Source organism: Macaca mulatta, chromosome 11, assembly GCF_049350105.2.
Source record: "Macaca mulatta isolate MMU2019108-1 chromosome 11, T2T-MMU8v2.0, whole genome shotgun sequence".
Lineage (NCBI taxonomy): Eukaryota > Metazoa > Chordata > Mammalia > Primates > Cercopithecidae > Macaca > Macaca mulatta.
The window spans coordinates 57,414,683-57,435,610 of NC_133416.1; the positions used below are offsets into that span (position 1 = coordinate 57,414,683).

The 20,928-nt window shown below is 42.2% G+C and overlaps 1 protein-coding gene and 1 non-coding gene across 21 annotated transcripts in view; both read right to left on the reverse strand.

Moving 5' to 3' along the window:
- LIMA1 (LIM domain and actin binding 1) overlaps nt 1-20,928 on the reverse strand; it is a 105,343-nt gene that overhangs the window by 63,832 nt on the left and 20,583 nt on the right. For 11 of the 20 annotated variants that reach the window (XM_077954189.1, XM_077954188.1, XM_077954187.1 and 8 more), the window contains one exon: nt 8,475-8,616. In XM_077954189.1, coding sequence (XP_077810315.1) covers nt 8,475-8,593 — 119 coding nt within the window. In that variant the 5' untranslated portion in view covers nt 8,594-8,616. Of the gene's footprint in view, nt 1-8,470; nt 8,617-9,514; nt 9,773-20,928 lie in introns of those variants that run through there. The other 9 variants (XM_077954190.1, XM_077954186.1, XM_077954184.1 and 6 more) reach the window with 4 other exon arrangements.
- LOC114671134 (U6 spliceosomal RNA) lies at nt 16,349-16,451 on the reverse strand. The gene has a single exon (XR_003721030.2). It is a non-coding gene; the product is annotated as a U6 spliceosomal RNA (small nuclear RNA).

Consider the following 20,928-nt stretch of genomic DNA (forward strand, 5'->3'; position numbering starts at 1 on the left):
TCCATTTGGTGGGAGCAGTGATGAGATGCATGTGTCCAGAGCTCAGAAGAAAGCTCTGAGCTAGTTGTACGCATTTAGGACTTATGTGCCCACGGATTGTATTAAAGCCACAGGAGGAGATGACATCTGCAAAGAGTGTGTAGTGTGAGAAGATGCCTGGAACTCAGTCCTGGAGACTCTAACATTTCAGCAGTCGGAACAGATGATAAGAGAGACTGACAAGGAAGAGACAGAGAGGGAGGAGGAAAATGATGAGACTTCCAGAGAAGCCAAGAGAAGCAAAAATGTGGGAGGGAAAAAGTGGTGAGAGTTCATGTAAGATAAAGACCAAGAAACATCCCTTTGATTTAGCAACACAGAAGTGTTTGGTAATCTTGGCAATCCTTTTTCATTATAATTAATTCACCCATATTCCTTTAATGGGCATTTGGATTGTTTCCAGTTTTTCACCATTGCAAATAATGCTTTGGTGAATGTCCTTGTATGTATATTTTTCCCACTTGCACTTATATATCTGTCTAAGAGATTCCTTAAAAGTGGGAATTCAGGGATACAGTGGATTGTAGCTATTATAAAAAGGAACTTAGAACTGGCCTTGAACTTGCGTTTCCATACCCCTTGGATAATCATCTACAGTACATTACAGCAATATACAATATATGAAAACTAGAACCAATTGGCAGACAGGTTTATATTTAGCCAACTGTTCTCCAAGGCAAGGTATTTACATTGTGGTTAGTTGAGTAAATAAGCTCAGAGGTTCCCTTCCCTTTAGTGTCTAACAGAAACATAGATTAAAAAAAAAATCAAAATACTTCTCATCTTTGGCCCTGTCCTTTTAGCAGGGAGGCATCTGTAAGACCAGGTGTATACACCAAAGGCTGTCTTCAATCCTGTTCTCACACCCCTACTCAAATATCCCCACCTTTTATTTGTAATGAAGTTCCTGCTAAATAGTAGGTAACAGGGAGAAAGGCTCTACACCACCGCTTTCTTCCAAGTTCAATCCTTGGTACTTTTATATTTTGTACTCTTAGACTGCCACAGGACTGAGGCTCAATACTTCTGAATTCAGTGTTCAGGCCTCAGACTTTTCTCAGAGGCCCTTACAGCAACTAGCATTCTTCTGACACAAAATGTGAAGGACACAAAATGGTGGCACCATTTTGAAGATTCAAATTTGAGAAAATAAAACATTTGCAATAAAATTTCTGTAATTAAAATCTTGTTCCTCTTTCATTCCCAGATTTTTTTTTTTTTTTTTTTTTGAGACGGAGTCTCGCTCTGTCGCCCAGGCTGGAGTGCAGTGGCACGATCTTGGCTCACTGCAAACTCTGCCTCCCAGGTTCACGCCATTCTCCTTCCTCAGTAGCTGGGACTACAGGCACCCGCCACCACGCCCGCTAATTTTTTCTATTTTTTAGTAGAGACGGGGTTTCACCATGTTAGCCAGGATGGTCTTGATCTCCTGACCTCCTGATCCGCCTGCCTTGGCCTCCCAAAGTGCTGGGGATTACAGGTGTGAGCCACCCCGTCTGGCCCACATAAGGAATTTGATCTTGCAACTGCTCACTAATGCTCAGCTGTGGGGCAGGCAGCTGATGGAAGATGCTAAAATTATCTGGGGAGTAATAACAGTGTCTCAAATTTTTCTGAGGCCAGAAAACAGAGTTCCTGAGCCATGACTCTTGCTTGTATGCCCTCAAATAGAGCAAAGGGAATGCTGAGCCAAAGAGGGAAAACGGAAACTCCCAAGGTTTAGGCAATGTATTTTCTTCTGGAAAAATTTCACCACTAAAATGTTACAGAGAAGCGAAAGAAGAGGAAGTTAACCAGGCCAACTTGAAGGTCAATTTTTTTCTTATTGAAGGAAGAATAGTCACAAAAAACTAAATATGAACGCTCTTTTTTTTTAAGATAGGTTCTCACTCTGTCACCCAGGCTGGAGGGCAGTGGTGCAATCACAGTTCACTGCGGCCTTGAGCTTCTGGACTCAAGTGATCCTCTCAACCCGGCCTCCTCCTCTTTCATGGAACTAGGAATGGGTGAAGTTATAACAAAAACAGGAGCAGCTGTGATAAGGTAGAGGCATGCTGGCAGGGGGTGAGCTTAGGGGTCTTCGTGCTGTGTTCATCAGTTCTACCATCTTGGTGTGTGACCTTCAGTCACAATTGCTAATCCTCAAGCTCCTAATCTGTCAGAGTGGGGCAAATGCTAGCCAGATCAGTGGTTTCAAGCTCTGCTAGCTGCAGAACCCTCTCTTCAAATGCTGTCTTATGTAGAACCTAACCTTTACAAGGGATCAAAGCAGGATTGCTGGAATGGAAAATCTAAAGGGCTGGGCCTGGGATCTGGGCCTGGGCTTAGCCCTTAGGGTGTTCCAGTTGTTGGAGAATTGGCCCTGAGATTCCTCTGAAGACCGCAATTAAGATAGTTTAAAAACTACCAGGCTAGATTCTCTTTAATTCCAAAAATGTATGAGTCAAACAAATTCCACCCAAAGAGTCAACTGTTATCAAATGAAGGATTATATTATGCTGAAGTCAGTGGTGAGTGAAACCAAAGCTAGCTATTCAAATGGACGTATCAATAGGAACTTCTTACCTCAAATGTAATGACTGTTACAGAGGCTTAGTCAGAGAAATAAGTCTACAGCTATAAAGGACCATGGGACACAAGCTCTGATGCTAGAAAAAGTACTCTTCTATAATATAAACATAAACAGCACTGTTAGCAATTAGAAAGTAAAGCTGACTTATCTACAAACATCAGCCAGATCAAGCTTCCTCCAAACATCACTTTCATATTAATCTCTGATCAGAGACCTCCTAAGTTTTCCTACTGTTTTTAGCTAGGCTTGTATAGGACTTACTATTTGAAAACCCCGTAATATAAAGCCACTAGGTGTTGGAAACAGACATTAGTATATGCTTTGTGGAAAACAGTCCTGTAGTCTACAGCCATACCACCCTGAACGTGCCTGATCTCAACTGATCTTGGAAAATAGTCCTGCAGTCTTCTTTGGGAAGCTACAGTAAGTGAACCTTAAAAACCTTAAGTAATATTAGCAACATGTTTCCACTGAGTATAAAACCTAGAACAGAAATCCAGGCTGATTCCCTGGTTTTCACTCCCATCAGTATAAACCACCACCTGTCCTACTTCTATGTCTTTACCTCCTGTTGCTCCCCTTCCTCTGGAATGTCTCCAGCATTCTCCAAGCCTACCAAATGACTCTATTCATCTTTCCAAACCAGTTCCATATGTTAAGCACATCAGAAGAAAAATATGTAACAGGAACAAACTCAAATATTAACTTGAATAGGTTACTTCCTTTGCCTCAGTTTTCTCAACTATAAAAGAGGGGTAAAGCCCCTTCCTCATATAGTTTTTGTTAGGATTTGAAATAGTATATATTTTATATATTTCTTTTTTTTTTTTTTTTCCTGACACGGAGTCTCACTCGGTTGCCCAGGCTGGAGTGCAGTGGCATGATCTTGGCTCACCACAACCTCTGCCTCCCAGGCTCCAGTGATTCTTCCATCTCAGCCTCCCGAGTAGCTGGGATTACAGGTGCACACCACCACCGCCCAGCTACATTTTTGTATTTTTTTTGTATTATTATATTTTGAGACAGAGTCTCACTCTGTAGCCCAGGCTGGAGTACAGTGGTGTGATCTCGGCTCACTGCTACCTCCGCCTCCCAGGTCCCGGTTAAGCAATTCTCCTGCCTCAGCCTCCCAAGTAGCTGGGATTACAGGCACAGGCCACCATGCCCAGCTAATTTTTGTATTTTTTAGTAGAGACAGGGTTTCACCATGTTGGCCAGGCTGGTCTTGAACTCCTGACCTCGTGATCTGTCCGCCTCAGCCTCCCAAAGTGCTGGGATTACAGGCGTAAGCCATCGCGCCCAGCCTTTTTTTTTTTGTATTTTTAGTAGAGATGGGGTTTCACCATGTTGGCCAGGCTTGTCTTGAACTCCTGACCTTAAATGATCCACCTGCCATGGCCTCCCAAAGTGCTGGGATTACAGGCATGAGCCAGTGCGCCCGGCCAAAATAGTATGTGTTTCTGTCAAGGGTCTAGCATGGTGCCTGGCACACTGATTCTAATTAACGGGTTCAGGATTAACAGTTTTGCAATCCTTTCAGCCTTCATGGAGAAAAGACAGTGAATCCAGTATACCATGAGAAGGAACTGTGAGATCCCTCTGCACTTTCTTTTTTTTTTTTTTTTTTTTGAGACGGAGTCTCGCTCTGTCGCCCAGGCTGGAGTGCAGTGGCCGCATCTCAGCTCACTGCAAGCTCCGCCTCCCGGGTCTATGCCATTCTCCTGCCTCAGCCTCCCGAGTAGCTGGGACTACAGGCGCCCGCCACCTCACCCGGCTAGTTTTTTGTATTTTTTAGTAGAGACGAGGTTTCACCGTATTTAGCCAGGCTGGTCTCGATCTCCTGACCTTGTGATCCGCCCGTCTCGGCCTCCCAAAGTGCTGGGATTACAGGCTTGAGCCACCGCGCCCGGCCTTGCACTTTCTTTCTGCAAGATTAAGAAGGCCCTAAAAGTTGGAAGCCTTTTCCAACTTCTTAACTCTCCTTCGTGCTACTATAAGACTCGAATCCTAATGAAAACTAGCTGGGCTGGACGATGACAGAATAGGGTGGTGAGAAAGGCACAGGGGAAGAGGTGAGAGCCTCATTGAAGTGACTGAGTTAGGCAAGGAAGAAAGTGAGGCCAGGAAGGGGACTGACATCCAGGGCTGGGTGTCCTGGTGAAGTCAAAACACAGGGTCACTGGGAATAAGAGTTAAACAAGTGGAAAAACAGGAGGCTCCAATCAAACAGTAGGTTCTCCAAATGCACCATTTCAGAGAAGGATTCTGAGTGATGATAGGTTGAGACTGGAGGCAGAGGCATGGGAGACCATATGCAGGTTGCAGAAACGGGGAAGATCAAGAAATTATGAGTCCAGGTCGGGTGCAGTGGTTCACACCTGTAATCCCAGCACTTTGGGAGGCTGAGGCAGGAGGATCGCTTGAATCCAGGAGTTCGAGACCAGCCTGGACAACATAGTGAGATGCTGTCTTTATAAAAAATAAAAAATTAGATGGGCATGGTGGTGCATGCCTATGGTCCTGGCTACTTGGGAGGCTGAGGCAGGAGGACTGCTTGAGCCTGGGAGGTCGAGTCTGCAGTGAACCATAATTGTGCCACTACACTCTAGCCTGGGTGACAGAGTAAGACCCAGTCACGAAAAAAAAAAAAAAAAAAAAAAAGAGAGAAAGAAGAAAGAAAAAAAATTATGAGTCCAAAGTATCAGACAGGTCACTGATGTGGACCCAATGATTCTTCAATGAGGACACCATTGGCACCAATGGCCCTGGGGGACATTTAGACATGTGTTAGAATCTTGTTGGGTTTTCTCCCCTATCACTTTTTTTTTTCTTTTTTGGTTGTCACAATGTCATGGGTTCATTTAGAGGAGGGCATCATGATGAATATCCTGCATGGGGAAGATCTGCCTTGCCCCAAATGCTATAGCACCCTCAATGAGAAACACTGAAAAAAAAAAAAAGATGCTAGAAGTCAGCGTCCCCTGGAGGCTAGCATGCCACTGCAACGAAGGGGAGGATAAGAGTGCAGTATAGTTAGATGTGAGCCTGAAAGCACATGTCTCGAACTTCAGAAGCAGGCACGAGAGACAATGAATGGGAAACAGTATTGGAGATATAGGAGAGTAGCAACCCTGGCCCCCAAAATATTTCAGGGAAGCATGTGCAGAAAGGGCAGGCAGACAGGCTGGGTGTAGTGGCTCATGCCTGTAATCCCCAGCACTTTGGGAGGTCGAGGTAGGCGGATCATGATGTCAGGAGTTCAAGACCAGCCTGACCAATATGATGAAATCCCATCTCTACTAAAAGTACAAAAATTAGTTGGGCATGGTGATGTGCGCCTGTAATCCCAGCTACTCGGGAGGCTGAGGCAGGAGAATCGCTTGAACCCAGGAGGCAGAGGTTGCAGTGAGCTGAGATCGCATGACTGCACTCCAGTCTGGGTGACAGAGCGAGACTCCATCTCAAAAAAAAAAAAAGAAAAAAAAAAAGAAAGAGCAGGCAGCCACTGCTCAAACAGAATGCATGTCATGCATGTCAAGGGAAAGCCAAGTTTAGTTAAAGACAGGTGGGGCCAAAGAGGGTGAAAAGGGTAAGAATGTGGAGAAGTTTCTCTGAAGAACAGGGAGTTTCCAAGTCCCATTAATCACATCTCAACACTGTCTGATATCCTTCTCTTTCCCTTTATCCCTGTTCCCCCTTGACCCCCAACAGCTTTCACTTGAGTTCCCAAGAGAACCTCATAAATTGTCTCCACGTTACCAATCTCTCATCTTTCTAACATAGCTTTACACTCTTGCCAGAAGCCTCCTTCTAAAATACCAGTCTGATCGTGTCACTCTCCCCACATGAAAACCAATTGTGTTCACTAGTTTTCTTACTAAATCCTAACCTTAGCAGAGCATCCGAGGTCTTCCATCTGGCCCTAAATGAATTACACCAGTTCCTTCTCCCTTTTGTATTTCTCCATGCCAGACTGCTTGCTTTCCTATTCCCTTTATCATGTTCAGCTTCCATAATCCTTTGCTTCAATCTCCTTACACTTGACTCATTCTGCTTCATGTTCAAGTTCACTGCTTTGACTCCACAAGTCCATCTCTTCCACTACCAGGGCTTCTTAAACTTCCCTGAAGGTAAAAATTACTTAGGATACTTGTTAAAAACATAATTTCCTGGACTCTATCCACACATACTGAATCAGAACATAGGATGATTTTAAAACATGTCCAGGCCGGGCACAGTGGTGCATGTCTATAGTCCCAGCTACTCAGAAGGCAGAGGCAGGAGGATCGCTTGAGCCCAGGAGTTTAAGGGTGCAGTGAGCCGTGGCCACACCACTGCACTCCAGCCTGGGTGACAGAGTGAAACCCCGTCTCAACATTTTTTTTTTAATTAAAAAAATTTAAAATGTCCAAAATTCTGACATTCCTCCTATCAGAGAAGGTGGAGTCAAATTGCCCTCCTTCAAAATGAGTCAGCTTTAGTGACTCACTTCTAATGAAGTGAGTGTGGTAAAAGTGATACTGTATGACCTCCGAGGCTAGGTCATAAAAGGCAACACAACTTTGAACTCCCTCTTTTGTTCCCTCCTTCTCTCTGTCACTGGATGCTTGCCCTGGGAACTGAGCCAGCAAGCCAAACAGCCACATGGAATGGCCATGTGTAGGTATTCCTACCATGGCCCCCGCTGAGATCCCACATGACAGCATCAACCGCCTGACTTGTGAGTGAGCCAGCCTTTTGATGATTATGGCTCCCAGCCTTTGGGTCACCCTGGCTGATGCTGAGTAGAGCAGAGATCCTGCCCAAACTGGAGATTCAAAAGCAAAATAAATTCTGTAATTATTATTATTATTATTATTTTTTAAGACAGAGTCTTGCTCTGTCGCCCAGGCTGTAGTGCAGTGGCATGATTTCAGCTTACTGCAACCGCCGCCTCCTGGGTTCAAGCGATTCTCCTGCCTCAGCCTCCTGAGTAGCTGGGACTACAGTACAGGCATGTGCCACCACACCTGATTAATTTTTGTATTTTTAGTAGAGACAGGGTTTCACCATGTTGGCCAGGCTGATCTTGAAATCCTGACCTCAAGTGATTCACCTGCCTCGGCCTCCCAAAGTGCTGGGATTACAGGTGTGAGCCACCGCGCCTGGCCGGATGTGTTCTAACAAAGTTTTATTTACTAATCAGCAGTCAGTGAGCTATAGTATGCCTGTGTAGGTTGCACTTTTCAGCAGAACTGTGTGCAATGATGAAATGTTTCTGTGATGTTCAATACGACAGTCACCAGCAACAAGTAGTTACTGAGCATTTGAAAAGTGATAAATGCAGCTGGTAAACATTTAAAACTAAATTTTCAACGTTATTTAATTGTAATTAACTTAAACTGAAATAGCCACCTATATAGTGGCTACCACATTGGAAAGTGCAGGTATAGAGAGTGCTTAACACACCCTTCAACCAAATCAAAACTTGCCTCAAAACTCATCTCAACCAGAAAGCCTTCCTGATGAGCTCCTGTCCATGATGCTCTCTCTGTCTCTTATTCTGTACCTAATCCTCACTCCTGTTCATTTTAGACTTGCTGATATTTTGCTTTATAATTATTTCATAATTATCTTTTTAAAAATAATTTTTTGTGTCTATAACTGCTTCTTCCACAAACTAAACAAAAATTCAAAGACATAGAATGTATCTTCTGATTATTACCCTCCTCCTCCTTCTGCACAGTGCCTCATATAGTGTTTAAAATCCAGGAGGCGCCCAATAAAACTATTTTACATAATGTATTTCCTTCACCAATTTCCCTGACAGGTGGCAATGTGTGCCCCAGACATATGGTCCTTTTGGACCAGGATCAGCACTTACTTGGAGAATATTTCCACAATAGCCGATGACTTGTTCTTGTTGACAAGAGAAAGTTCTTTGGCCGTTACCCTCAATGACAGTGAGGTCCATTGCCGTCTATTAAATGGAGTTGATTCCATCTTATCTACAGACACTGAAATACCTATGCAATAAAGAAAGTCGGAATATTAGACACAGAAGAGGATTCTCCAGCATCCAAGGATTGGCAGTGGTGTGGTAGAGTCCTAAACTTGCAGACCACACTCCTCCACTGTTCTCCCCCAAACTGTGTAACCTTGGTCAAATGATCTTTGGGTTGTGGTTTCTTATAAAAGGAGGCCATACCAGATGACCTTTAAGGTCCCTTCCAGTTCCATTTTATGACTGACCCCACTGTGCAAACATCAGTTGGCCTTTCTCTGAACTGAAGTCTGTTCCAAAGTCATATTTGGAGTGAAATGTTCCCCTCTTCTGAATTACATCCCAGGGGAGGCACAATCAGCATTTCAGTAGAGCCAGGTCCAAATTAGTTTCTACCTACATCCAAGTTTCTTTTGGCTGCCCTTTTTCCCCAAGCTCTGCAGCACTGGCCACTCAGTGCCAGGGAGAGAGCTGGGGGCGCAGAGTGGTATAACAGGAAGAGCAGGGCTTTAAGGTGAGACAGACTTTGGGGAACTCCTAACTTTGTTACCTTGAACATATTATGTAATATTTTCCATTTCACTTTCTTCAGCTAAAAAATAAGGATAATATCTATCTTTAGGAGTTTTTGATACAGATGTAAGGAGATAATATATTTAAAATACTAGATATGTTACAGTAGTATTAAGAGCATTTTAAATATAATTATCATTGACTCTTGTTATAATTCTCATTTTAAAGTCTTTATCAAGGGGAAGTATAATGTACTTTAAGTTCAGGAGACAAACCCTCTTTTCTAACATCCCTTTCAGCCAAAGAATACATAAAGTCATATCCTTGATATCACCTAGTCCCTACCCATTAATCTGGATCGTTTGGTTATTTTGCCCCACTAATTACCAAAGGAAAGGAGTTCCAACCTTTGTCCAGAAGAGGTGAGATTAGAAATGAGTCAACAGTTTCCTTATTTGAAGAGTGAAAAATATAGATTAAAGTGCCACTTTGTTTCTGATCCAGGAGTCTTGAAAACTAAAAAATAATAATAATAAAGTACTGCTAATTCACAGCTTACCAGAAGTAAAAGAAAAATAAAGTACTACTTACAGCTCTTGACAACCGAAGAGCATAACTGATCTGGTAGAATGTATGGTTCATCAGGTACTGCTTTCAATAACCTTGACAACCGTAGAACACAGAGGGTATTTAAATCCAGCAACTGAAGCTGCCACTTCACATTAAAAGTCCTGGGTCAGGCTGGGCGTGGTGGCTCACACCTGTAATCCCAACACTTTGGGAGGCCGAGGCGGCTGGATCACTTGAGGTCAGGAGTTTAGGACCAGCCTGACCAACATGGTGAAACTCTGTCTCCACTAAAAACACAAAATTAGCCAGGAGTGGTGGCGCATGCCTGTAATCCCAGCAACTTGGGAGGCTGAGGCAGGAAAATTGCTTGAGGCGGAGGTTGCAGTGAGCCAAGATCACACCATTGCACTCCAGCCCAGGCAACAAGGGCGAAACTCCATTTCAAAAAAAAAAAAAAGGTCCTGGGTCAGGCATGATGGTTCACCTGTAATCCCAGCACTTTGGGAGGACAGTTTGAGGCCAGGAGCTTGAGACCAACCTGGGTAATATAGCAAGACCCCCTCTTCTCTACAAAAAATTAAAAATTAGCTGGGCGTAGTGGCACACACCTGTAGTCCTAGCTTCTAGGCCCAGGAGTTGGAGGCTACAATGAGCTATGAATTGTGCCACTGGACTCCAGCCTGGGTGACAGACCAAGAAGTTCTCCCCCATCAAAGGAAAAAAAAAAAAAGAGTCCTGTGATGCAGAATACTACTGTTCCACATGTAATATTTGTTCTTCCAATGAAATCCTTGTCTGAAAGTAATACTAGTTTTGTTAATATGTTTTAATCCTCATGTTGGAAGGCATAGTATACCTTTTAATGGTAAGGAGCTCTGGGTTAGAGACAGATAAGTCTAAGTGGGAACGTTGGCCTCATCACTTAATAAAAAGTTTCCCTAAAACTTGGATTTCTCATCCATAATAATGGCACTTACTTCATAGTATTCTTATGAAAAATAAATAAGATAAAGAAGAAAAGACCCTGATACAGAATAAGTAAGCAATAAATGTTACTGTTTAGTGTTTTAAATGTTTTCTTCCTGGACAAAATAATCGTTAAGTCTACACATGTACTTTGCAATAAACTGGAAAGTACCAAATAATACATGACACCTATTTGTCTATCTGGTATTTAACTAGCAGACTCACCAAACAATGCCAGCCCCTTCTCTAAGATGAAAAAGACACAGGAGCAACAAATATTTCAGCTAAACTTAACTATATAAAACTATCATAGTTTTTTTTGAACTCGGTAAGGCAAGTTAAGGAAATGCTGATGAATGCTTTAAGATACTATTTGGTAGAAATATACTACCAATATAGGTGTGGGTATAAATACTGTCAGTTCTTCCATAAAGATCAACTCTGGATCAAACGAAAAAAAAAAAATACAAGATACGTTTGCAGGCCAGGCACAGTGGCTCACACCTGTGATCCCAGCACTTTGGGAGGCAGAGGCAGGCAGATCACTTGAGGTCAGGGGTCGGAGACCAGCCTGACCAACATGGTGAAACCCCGACTCTACTAAAAACACAAAAGTTAGCCAGGTGTGGTGGTACACCCCTGTAATCCCAACTACTTGGGAGGCTGAGGCAGGAGAATCACTTGAACCCTGGAGGCAGAGGATGCAGTGAGCTGAGATCGTGCCACTGGCATCCAGCCTGGGTGACAGAGTGAGTGAGACTCCATCTCAAAAAAAAAAAAGAAAAAAAAGGTATGTTTGTAAAAAAGGAAAAGGATTTATTATTTGAGAGACCGAGCGTGATAAAGAAAATAAAAAGGTTAACTCCCAAGTCTAAGTCTGTGGTTCTGATTACTCCCAGCCAGAAAGTTAAGGAAAGTCAGAACATCCATTTTGGTATACAGCTAGGCGAGACACGCCTTACACTCAGGGAATGAGATGACTCTCACCCTGACCATACTTGTCTTCACAGAAGCATAATGTTATTTCTCAGCAATGTGATTAGTATCTATGAAACCGATAAAGGTGAGAATCAATACATGATTTTTGATAGACTCTGGTACCCGGTTATTGAATAACTACTTCCTATGAGATGTAGGGAGAGGTCCCTGCCTGAATAGTGTGCATAATCTACTGTGCTTGCTGACATATACACAAATATTTATAGTACAAGACAGAATGTGGTTAGAGGCTACTCATGGTCTAAGAATACAAGGCCTGATTTTCTGGCTTTGTGAGAGGGAAAGGAAAAGACATCAGATGACTTGGGACTTACAGAATGGGCAGAATTTCATCAAAGTGAAGGAAGGAGGAGGAAAGGAGGAGGAAGGAGGAGAATAGCATTAGCACCTTTGGGGAGTCAGTTAAACTCCAGGTGCAAGAGAAGTTGAAGATAGACAAGACTTGACCGGGCGCAGTGGCTCACGCCTGTAATCCCAGCACTTTGGGAGGCTGAGGCAGGTGGATCACCTGAGGTCAGGAGTTCGAGACCAGCCTGCCCAAGATGGCGAAACCCCGTCTCTACTACAAATACAAAAAATTAGCTGGGTGTGGTGGCACGTGCCTATAATCCCAGCTATTTGGAAGGCTGAGGCAAGAGACTCGTTTGAACCTGGGAGGCGGAGGTTGCAGTGAGCCGAGACTGCGCCATTGCACTCCAGCCTGGGAGACAAGAGCAAGACTCTGTCTCAAACAAAAAACACAATGGGGCCTGACTGGGAAGAAAAACATGCTAAGGAGTTTGGGTCATATTCCAATAGTGGGAAGAATTCACTCATGAGTGATCGGAGATGAGGTCTAATCTTAATATGCTATTTACTTAGCACATGCACGGCTTTTATAACAAAAAAAAATTTCTGAGCCTCAATATCCACGCCTGTAAGATAAGATCTCTGTAGTGGATTAACCACAGTCTCTCTGGTGGAACATAGAAAGTTTCTGAAAAAGCATGTAACATGACTAACATCATATTTTAAAATATTATTCAGCAGTGGTGTGCAACTTGCTAAGAGGAAAAAAGACTGGAGTCCAAATTACTAGTCAAGAAGATCCTAAAACTAAGTGAGAGGTAATCAAGGTTTAAATTTGTGAATTGAATTAGGGTAGGTGGAAATGGAAAAGTAGGAAGAGAGAAATTGACAGTTCTTAGAATAAAATGAACTTAGGGTAAAAGAGAATCAAAGCTGGCATCATCAAACCTGAATGACTGGAAGGCTATTGATTCCATTAACAGAGACAGTAAATATAGAAAGAAGAGGGAAAATGATGAGTGTTGATTTACACATGTTGAGATATACATGTCAGCAAGAGAAATCCAAGTGATATACAACAGGAAACTACAAATTCAAAGCTAAAGTTAGAAATCCAACTCTTGGAAGATTTTAAGACACTTACTTTATGCAAAGCATATATCTCAATCCTCATAATCATTCTACAGGATTGGTTTTATTGTCTTAAATTTATGATGATGAAATTGAGATCAGACATATTAACTTTACAAAGATCACTTCGCTATAAAGTAGCAGAGCTGGGATTCAAATGTATATTCTGTTCGATTCCAAAGTCCATTTTCTTTCAACTACAATTAATGAAGAATGATTAAAACCACCACTTTTAGCTAATGTAGAAAACCAGGTAGAAAAATCCCTGAACCACCTATCTGAAAACCCATACAAATTATGTTTCAGTAAGAGAATAGTGGTATCTTCCCAGAGTGGTGAATATCAGAGATAATCATTCCTGCTTTCAGGGAAACTTAAAAGTTATCCTGGGCCCACTTGGAATACCCTCCATTGTAGGTAAGTATCTGGCCTTCATAGGCCTGCATTAAAGGTGTGGTATTGGGGCCGGGCGTGGTGGCTCGTGCCTGTAATCCCAGCACTTTGGGAGGCTGAGGCAGGAGGATCACCTGAGGTCAGGAGTTCGGGACCCAGTCTGGCCAAGGTAGCGAAATCCTGTCTTTACCAAACATACAAAAAAGTAGCCAGGCATGGTGGCAGGCAACTGTAATCCCAGCTACTTGGGAGGATGAGGCAAGACAATTGCTTAAACCCAGGAAGCAGAGGTTGCAGTGAGTCAAGATTGTGCCATTGCACTCCAGCGTAGGCGACAGAGCGAGACTCCGTCTCAAAAAAAAAAAAAAAAAAAAGAAAGGTATATTATCTCTCCCCACCCACCCAGTCTCTCTCAGATGAGTTCCATTTTCAGACTTTCAGACTCCAAAACACATTCTCTTCAGTCACATGCATTCTACTACCACATGAACTGTGAAGGAAGAACTGCTGGATTGGAAGACAGTTGGCTGCAAGAGTTAAAGGAAACATATAACAAAAATAAACACAGATTTTTAGTTTCAGAGACTATAAGGATCGTCGCATGACAAATAAATGGTATACACAGAAAGGGGAACTGTTTGCTGAGAAGGAAGATGCCTTCAGTTTCAGATACAAATGGTAGATTTTTTTCATCAACAAAGTAGCTCAGAAATCAAGTAACCAAATCCCCTTTTTTACAGCGAGGAAACCAAGATACATAAACGTTCAATCATTTTCCCAAAGTCACCAGCTGGTTAGTATTAGAGCGAGAATTCTAACTCCCAGGATCAATGTTCTTTTATCAAACCAGGTAGCTTAAGATGGGCCACTAAACTGTCCTAGGGTGAGCTGTGGCTTGGAGATAAAGATCTCCCTCGAACAAAGGTCCTTGAAAAGTTGAAGAGTGACTCCCTGGGAAATCTGCCCAGGTATCTGCTTCCTCAAGCTATTGCTTAGGGTGAGGCCAGTAACTGCTCCAGGAAACCTATTCTAATAAATTCATTTACAGACTCTCCTGACCAAGGGAACTGTCTCTCAGAAACCAGGCTTGGACAAAAACAGCCGGGCGCGGTAGTTCACGCCTATAATCCCAGCACTTCGGGAGGCTTAGGTCGGTGGATCACTTAAGTTCAGGAGTTCGAGGCCAGCCTGGCCAACATGGTAAAATCCCGTCTCTACCAAAAATACAAAAATTAGCCAGGCGTGGTGGTGCGTGCCTGTAATTCCAGCTACTCAGGAGGGTGAGGCAGAAGAATTTCTTGAACCCCGGAGGCAGAGGTTGCAGTGAGCCAAGATTGTGTCACTGCATTCCAGCTTGGGCAACAGCACAAGACTCTGTCTCAAAACCAAAAAAAAAAAAACACCAAACCAAACCAAAAAATAAATGAGCTGGCCCTGCAACCAGCCCTCCCCAAGCCACTAATAAAATCCTGTTCTTATATATCTGATCTCAGTGGCCTCCTCTCTTTTTTATCTCCTGAGATGGTTACTTATTCAAGAAGTATGGCTTCCTGAACATAGCCTCAGAAAATTAGAACAAAGTAAAAATTACAGACTCACTTATGAAGAAAAAATGGGCCAGGTGTGGTGGCTCATGCCTGTAATCCCAGCACTTTGGGAGGCCGAGGCAGGCAGATCACGTGAGCTCAGGAGTTTGAGATCAGCCTGAGCAACATGGTGAAACTCTGTCTCTACAAAAAAAATACAGCAAACTATCTGGGCATGGTGGTGTGTCTGTAGTCCCAGCTACTCAGGAGGCTGAGGTGGGAGGATCACTTGAGCCCTGGAGATTAAGGTTGCAGTGAGCCGTGACCACACCACTGTACTCAACCTGGACTATAGAGCCAGACCCTATCAAAAAAAAAAAAAAAAGAAAAAAAAAAAAAAGAAATGAAAAGAAAAGGAAAGAAAAGAAAAGAGAAGAGAAGAGAAGAAAAAGGCCGGGCGCGGTGGCTCACGCCTGTAATCCCAGCACTTTGGGAGGCCGAGGCAGGTGGATCACGAGGTCAGGAGATCGAGACCATCCTGGCGAACACGGTGAAACCCCATCTCTACTAAAAATACAAAAAATTAGCCGGGCTTGGCGGCAGGCACCTGTAGTCCCAGCTACTTGGGAGGCTGAGGCAGGAGAATGGCATGAACCCGGGAGGCAGAGCTTGCAGTGAACCAAGACTGCGCCACTGCACTCCAGCCTGGGAGACTGAGTGAGACTCCGTCTCAAAAAAATAAAAGAAAAACATTATTTTTAAGAAATAGATTGTAGAGTTTTAAAGTTTTTCTACCAACAACTCTTCCCAATTTGAATGTCATCAGGTAAAAGGGAGCAATTAAAGGAAAAAAAAAACAACCTAAAAAACTTCAAGTTGCAAAGGGGAATTTTAAATAAAAGCAACATGAAATACGTTGCTACATAATGTTTTTTTTTTTCAGAAAATTACATTTATTTCTAAGTTTATATTTCTGTACAAAAATAGTGACTAAATTCACATTCTTGAACATTTTTTGGAAGTTAATAGTTATTTATTTATTTTTAGACAGAGTTTCGCTCTGTCGACAGGCTGGAGTGCAGTGGCGTGATCTTGGCTCACTGCAACCTCCGCCTCCCAGGTTCAAGCAATTCTCCTGCCTCAGCCTCCTGGGTAGCTGGGATTACAGGCACGTGCCACCACTCAACTAATTTTTTTTTTATTTTTAGTAGAGATGGGGTTTCACCATGTTGGTCAGACTGGTCTTGAACTCCTGATCTTGTGATCCACCCGCCTCAGCCTTCCAAAGTGCTGGGATTACAGGCGTGAGCCACAGCACCTGGCTGGAAGTTAATAGTTCTTTAACCTTTTTTTTTTAACGTTATTTTTTTAAACATGGACTGCTTCACAAATTTGTGTGTTAACCTCACACAGGGACCATGCTAATCTTCTCTGTATCATTTCAACTTTATGTATGACTGAGTGAGCACTCACCTTTTATTTTGAAACAATTTCATACATAAGACTTGCAAAAATAGTACAAGAGTTCCCATATACATTTCACCTAGCTTTATCTTATATTACCATACTACAGTTAGCAAAACTAAGAAATGAGCACTGGTACAATACTATTAACTATAGACTTTACTGAAATTCCACCAGTTTTTTCATTAACGTCTTGTTTCTGTTTCAGGATCATACACTGCATTTAGCTGTTGTGTCTTCCTAAGTCTCCCCCAATCTATGACAGTTACTCTGCTTTTCCTTGTCTTTCATGACCTTGATATTGTTGAAACTATTGGTCAGATATTATGTAGAATGTTCCTCAATTTGGGTTTCTTGGTTTCTCCAATAAAATAGAATCAAGACTCATTGGAGAAGTGGTTGATTCCAGAGCTGGGGAAGGGCAAATACAAGATCAGCCTGGAATATCTGGCAATACTCAAAAAACAAAAAGCTTTTTTAAAAAACATGATGTTTTCTCGGATTAGATTGAGATTATAAATGTTTGAAAGGAATAATCCAGAGCTGATGTGCCCTTCACAGTGCATCACATCAGAGGGTACATGATGTTGATGTGATGTCTTATTACTCATGACATTAGCCTTGATCACATGGTTAATGTGGTATATCAGGTTTCTCCTCTGTAAAGTTATTATTTGTTTTCCCTTTGTAATTCATAAATATTGTGAGGGAGAACTTTAATTCTGTTTCTCCTTAAACTTTTTCCCATTAATTTTAGCACTCATGGATGGGTCTTGCTTATGGCAATTATTACTGGTATTCTAATGATAATTTTCTGTTACTCTCATCCTTTCTGCATTTATTAATTGAAATTCTTCTACAAGGAATATTTGTTCTCCCTCATTTATTCAACCATTTATTTACTATTATTATTTTTATTATAATAGAGATGAAGTCTCCCTATGTTGTCCAGGCTGGTCTCAAATTCCTGAGCTCAGATGATGTTGAAGGCGGAAAGAGTGAGGGTTGTGATCAACTCAGTATACCACTGGAGGCTATATGAGTAAACAGCAAACTGTTCTCATGAATGCAGAATGTTGGCAAACTGACAAACTGCATCTGCCACATAATTCTTGTGATTAGGCATAATTGATGCCTGTTAACAGTAATATGAACCTGTGATCAATTAAGCAGTTGACCAATCATTACCTCCTCCTCCCTGCTCTTTCTACCAATAAATACGAAGGGCTGTGGAAGCTCAGTGGGCTGCCTTTGCTCACTAGAAGCAGGGAACTCTCTTTTTCTTCCTCTGGCCGCTTCCTTTAAAATAGTTACTTTTGTTTTAAGTTTTCATTTCTGCTTAGTTCAGTCTCATAATGACGGTCTCAAGTAGTAACAGTAGTAACTGTCATAGCCATGGTCTCAAGTAGTAACCTTGGCAGTATGCCACAAGATGATCTTCCTGCTTCGGTCCCCCAAAGTGCTAGGATTACAGGCATGAGCCACCACGTCCAGCCCAACCATTTATTTATACCAGTATCGTTTCATAGATATTTTATTCCCTGTGTTATAATCCAATACTATCCTTATTTTGTTGCTCAAATTGTTCCAGCTCTGGCCATTTGGAGTTTTTCGGCTTGGCTCCTGTGTTCTCTCAACTTGCCCTGTTTTTTGTTTGTTTTGTTTTTAGCACGTCCTTACTTTCTAGCACTACAAGATGTTCCAGGCTCATCTTGTATTTACCATGCCTCAGCTCTGGAATCAACTATTTCCCCAAGGAGACCTGTTTTCTTTTATGGGAGAAGTTAACATCTGGACACTACTAGTTATGCTCATTGCCACTGAGATGTCACCGCTTCCAGGCTCTCTTAGTGGACAAAACCAAGAATTATATGTGTGTATACTGACCCATGTATACACACTTTGTGTGTGTGTGTGTGTGTGACAGAATCCACTGTCACCCAGGCTGGACTGCAGTGGTGCAATCACAGCTCACTGCAACCCACCTCCTGAGCACAAATTATCCTCCCACCTCAGCCTGCCGTGTAGCTGGGACTAGACACATGCCACCGCGCCTGGCTAATATTTTAAATTTTTTTTTAGAGACAGAGTCTCCCCATATTGTCCAGGCTTGTGTCAAACTCCTGGGCCCAAGGGATCCTCACACCTCAGCCTCCCAAAGTGCTAGGATTATAGGTGTGAGCCACCGCGCTTGGCCTATATGCACACATTTCTTTGTTTAGCTCTATATCTACCTATACCTTTTTTTTTTTTTTCTTTCCTGAGACGGAGTCTCACTCTGTCGCCAGGCTGGAGTGCAATGGTGCGATCTCGGCTCACTGCAACCTCCACCTCCCGGGTTCAAGCGATTCTCCTGCCTCAGCCTTCTCAGTAGCTGGGACTACAGGCATGCACCACCACACCCGACTAATTTTTGTATTTTTAGTACAGACAGGGTTTCACCACGTTGGCCAGGATGGTCTCGATCTCTTGACCTCGTGATCTACCCACCTCAGCGTCCCAAAGTGCTGGGATTACAGGTATAAATCACCGCGCCTGGTCCTATACATATTTTATAAACTATGAATTCATATGACACTTCTGACTCCAATCCAGCATCACAAGGTTCAGTCTAGTATTCCCTCTTGGCTTATTTGTAACTTCTTTCTCTGATAGTAAAAAGCCTAACCGCACAGAACTTTGATTTCTGAAAAGAGATCTAGAATCTCTAAAATTATGCCATAACCAGCTTCTCCTCCCGTGATACACCATATATTTTTTCACTCCATTTGAAAAGTTATCCCCTACTCAACCTATTCACCTTAAAAGACTCAAGTGAAAGACCACACATAGCCCTTTTCCAAACTGCCCTAGCCCTATTCCTAATCAGCATAAGTCACTTCCTCTGCCTTATAATAATTTTATAATTCCTACTCAATAGCAAGATACTTGAAGTCAGAGGACAGATCTACTTTGTCTTTTACCCTTCTGACATCTAGTATTTAATACATTGCTTTCTAAATAGAAAGAAGTCTATAAATATGCCTTCTATAAAATTGCACATAGCTTTAAATTTTATCTGAAACACAATACAGAAACTGAATGCTTATCCTGGAGTCCCAAAACTAGTTATGAGAAAGCATATATTTTTCAGAACTGTGAATTACCCAGTAATTTTAGCTTATTCAAACCTCATATAAACTCACAATATAAAAAACTGGAACCACTAAATAACATCAAATATTATACATAAAAAGTTCACTACACTATTATTCAGAAACATGATGATAGACAAGTCTGCAGGCATGTTAGAATAATCACTGCTACTATTCTTGGAAGAGCTTCAGGTATGTGTAGAAACATGAATCTAGACAATAGGACAATTGTAACATTGACAAAATTCCCAGGGGTCAACAAGAATGTAAATGTTTACATCAGGACAGACTCACTTCAATAATAGTTAATCTCTTTATCGCCTTTTAAGGATATTTTGTGCCTTCAAAAACACTAAGACTCAGAGCAAGAGCAACACAAATGAGGTTGTGTAATTGAGAAGCAATTCCACTTTTCTCTTGTCTTGCAGAATCCTCTTTTCCTACCTCCACTCTTACTTCCAGGAATCTATAAAGGGTTAGTTTCCCATCTCTGAGTGAGCTCACTTACTCTCAACTCATCAAAAGTCACTTATTCCACATGATTCCCAAAGCTGGATCCTAAGGCCTAACTTTCCTGACTTCCACTCCTATTTTTTTAATTTTTTATTTTTTAAAATATTTTAATATTTTATTTTTTTTAGATGGAGTTTCACTCTTGTTGCCCAGACTAGAGTGCACTGGCACAATCTTGGCTCACTGCAACCTCCACCTCCTGGGTTCAAGTGATTCTCCTGCCTCAGCCTCCTGAGTAGCTGGGATTACAGGTGCTCACCACCACACCTGGCTAAGTTTTTGTATTTTTAGTGGAGATGAGGTTTCACCATGTTGGCCAGGCTGGTCTCGAACTCCTGACCTCTAGTGAGCCACCTGCTTTGGCCTCCCAAAGTGCTGGGATTACAGGCATGAGCCACCGCGCCCAGCCCAGTCCTAGAATTTCTACTCCATGCGGGATAGTTTCATATGTCCAATATGCAACATAACATAACCCGAATCATATGTATTATCCTTTCTTAACCTCTACTCCTCAAATTAAGTTCATTTAATTACAAATCATTTTTCTCCAAATAATTGGTAAATGAATTTTTGCTTACTTCAAATAACACAAAACATAGTATAACAAAATGTAAATGAAGTTTGAAGTTAAAAAGAGAACTTACAGGCTCTCACTGGGCCTCTAATTGTGGTGACATGTGCAAATTTCTTTACTTCTCTGAGGCATATACCATCACCTACCTTAGCTAGTCAAAAATTCTATATAAAATGCCTACACAGGGACACATAGTGGAAAGAAAATAGCAAGAGGCTAAGGGGATGGGGCATGGATTAGAATCTAGCTGTTGAGATCTCCCA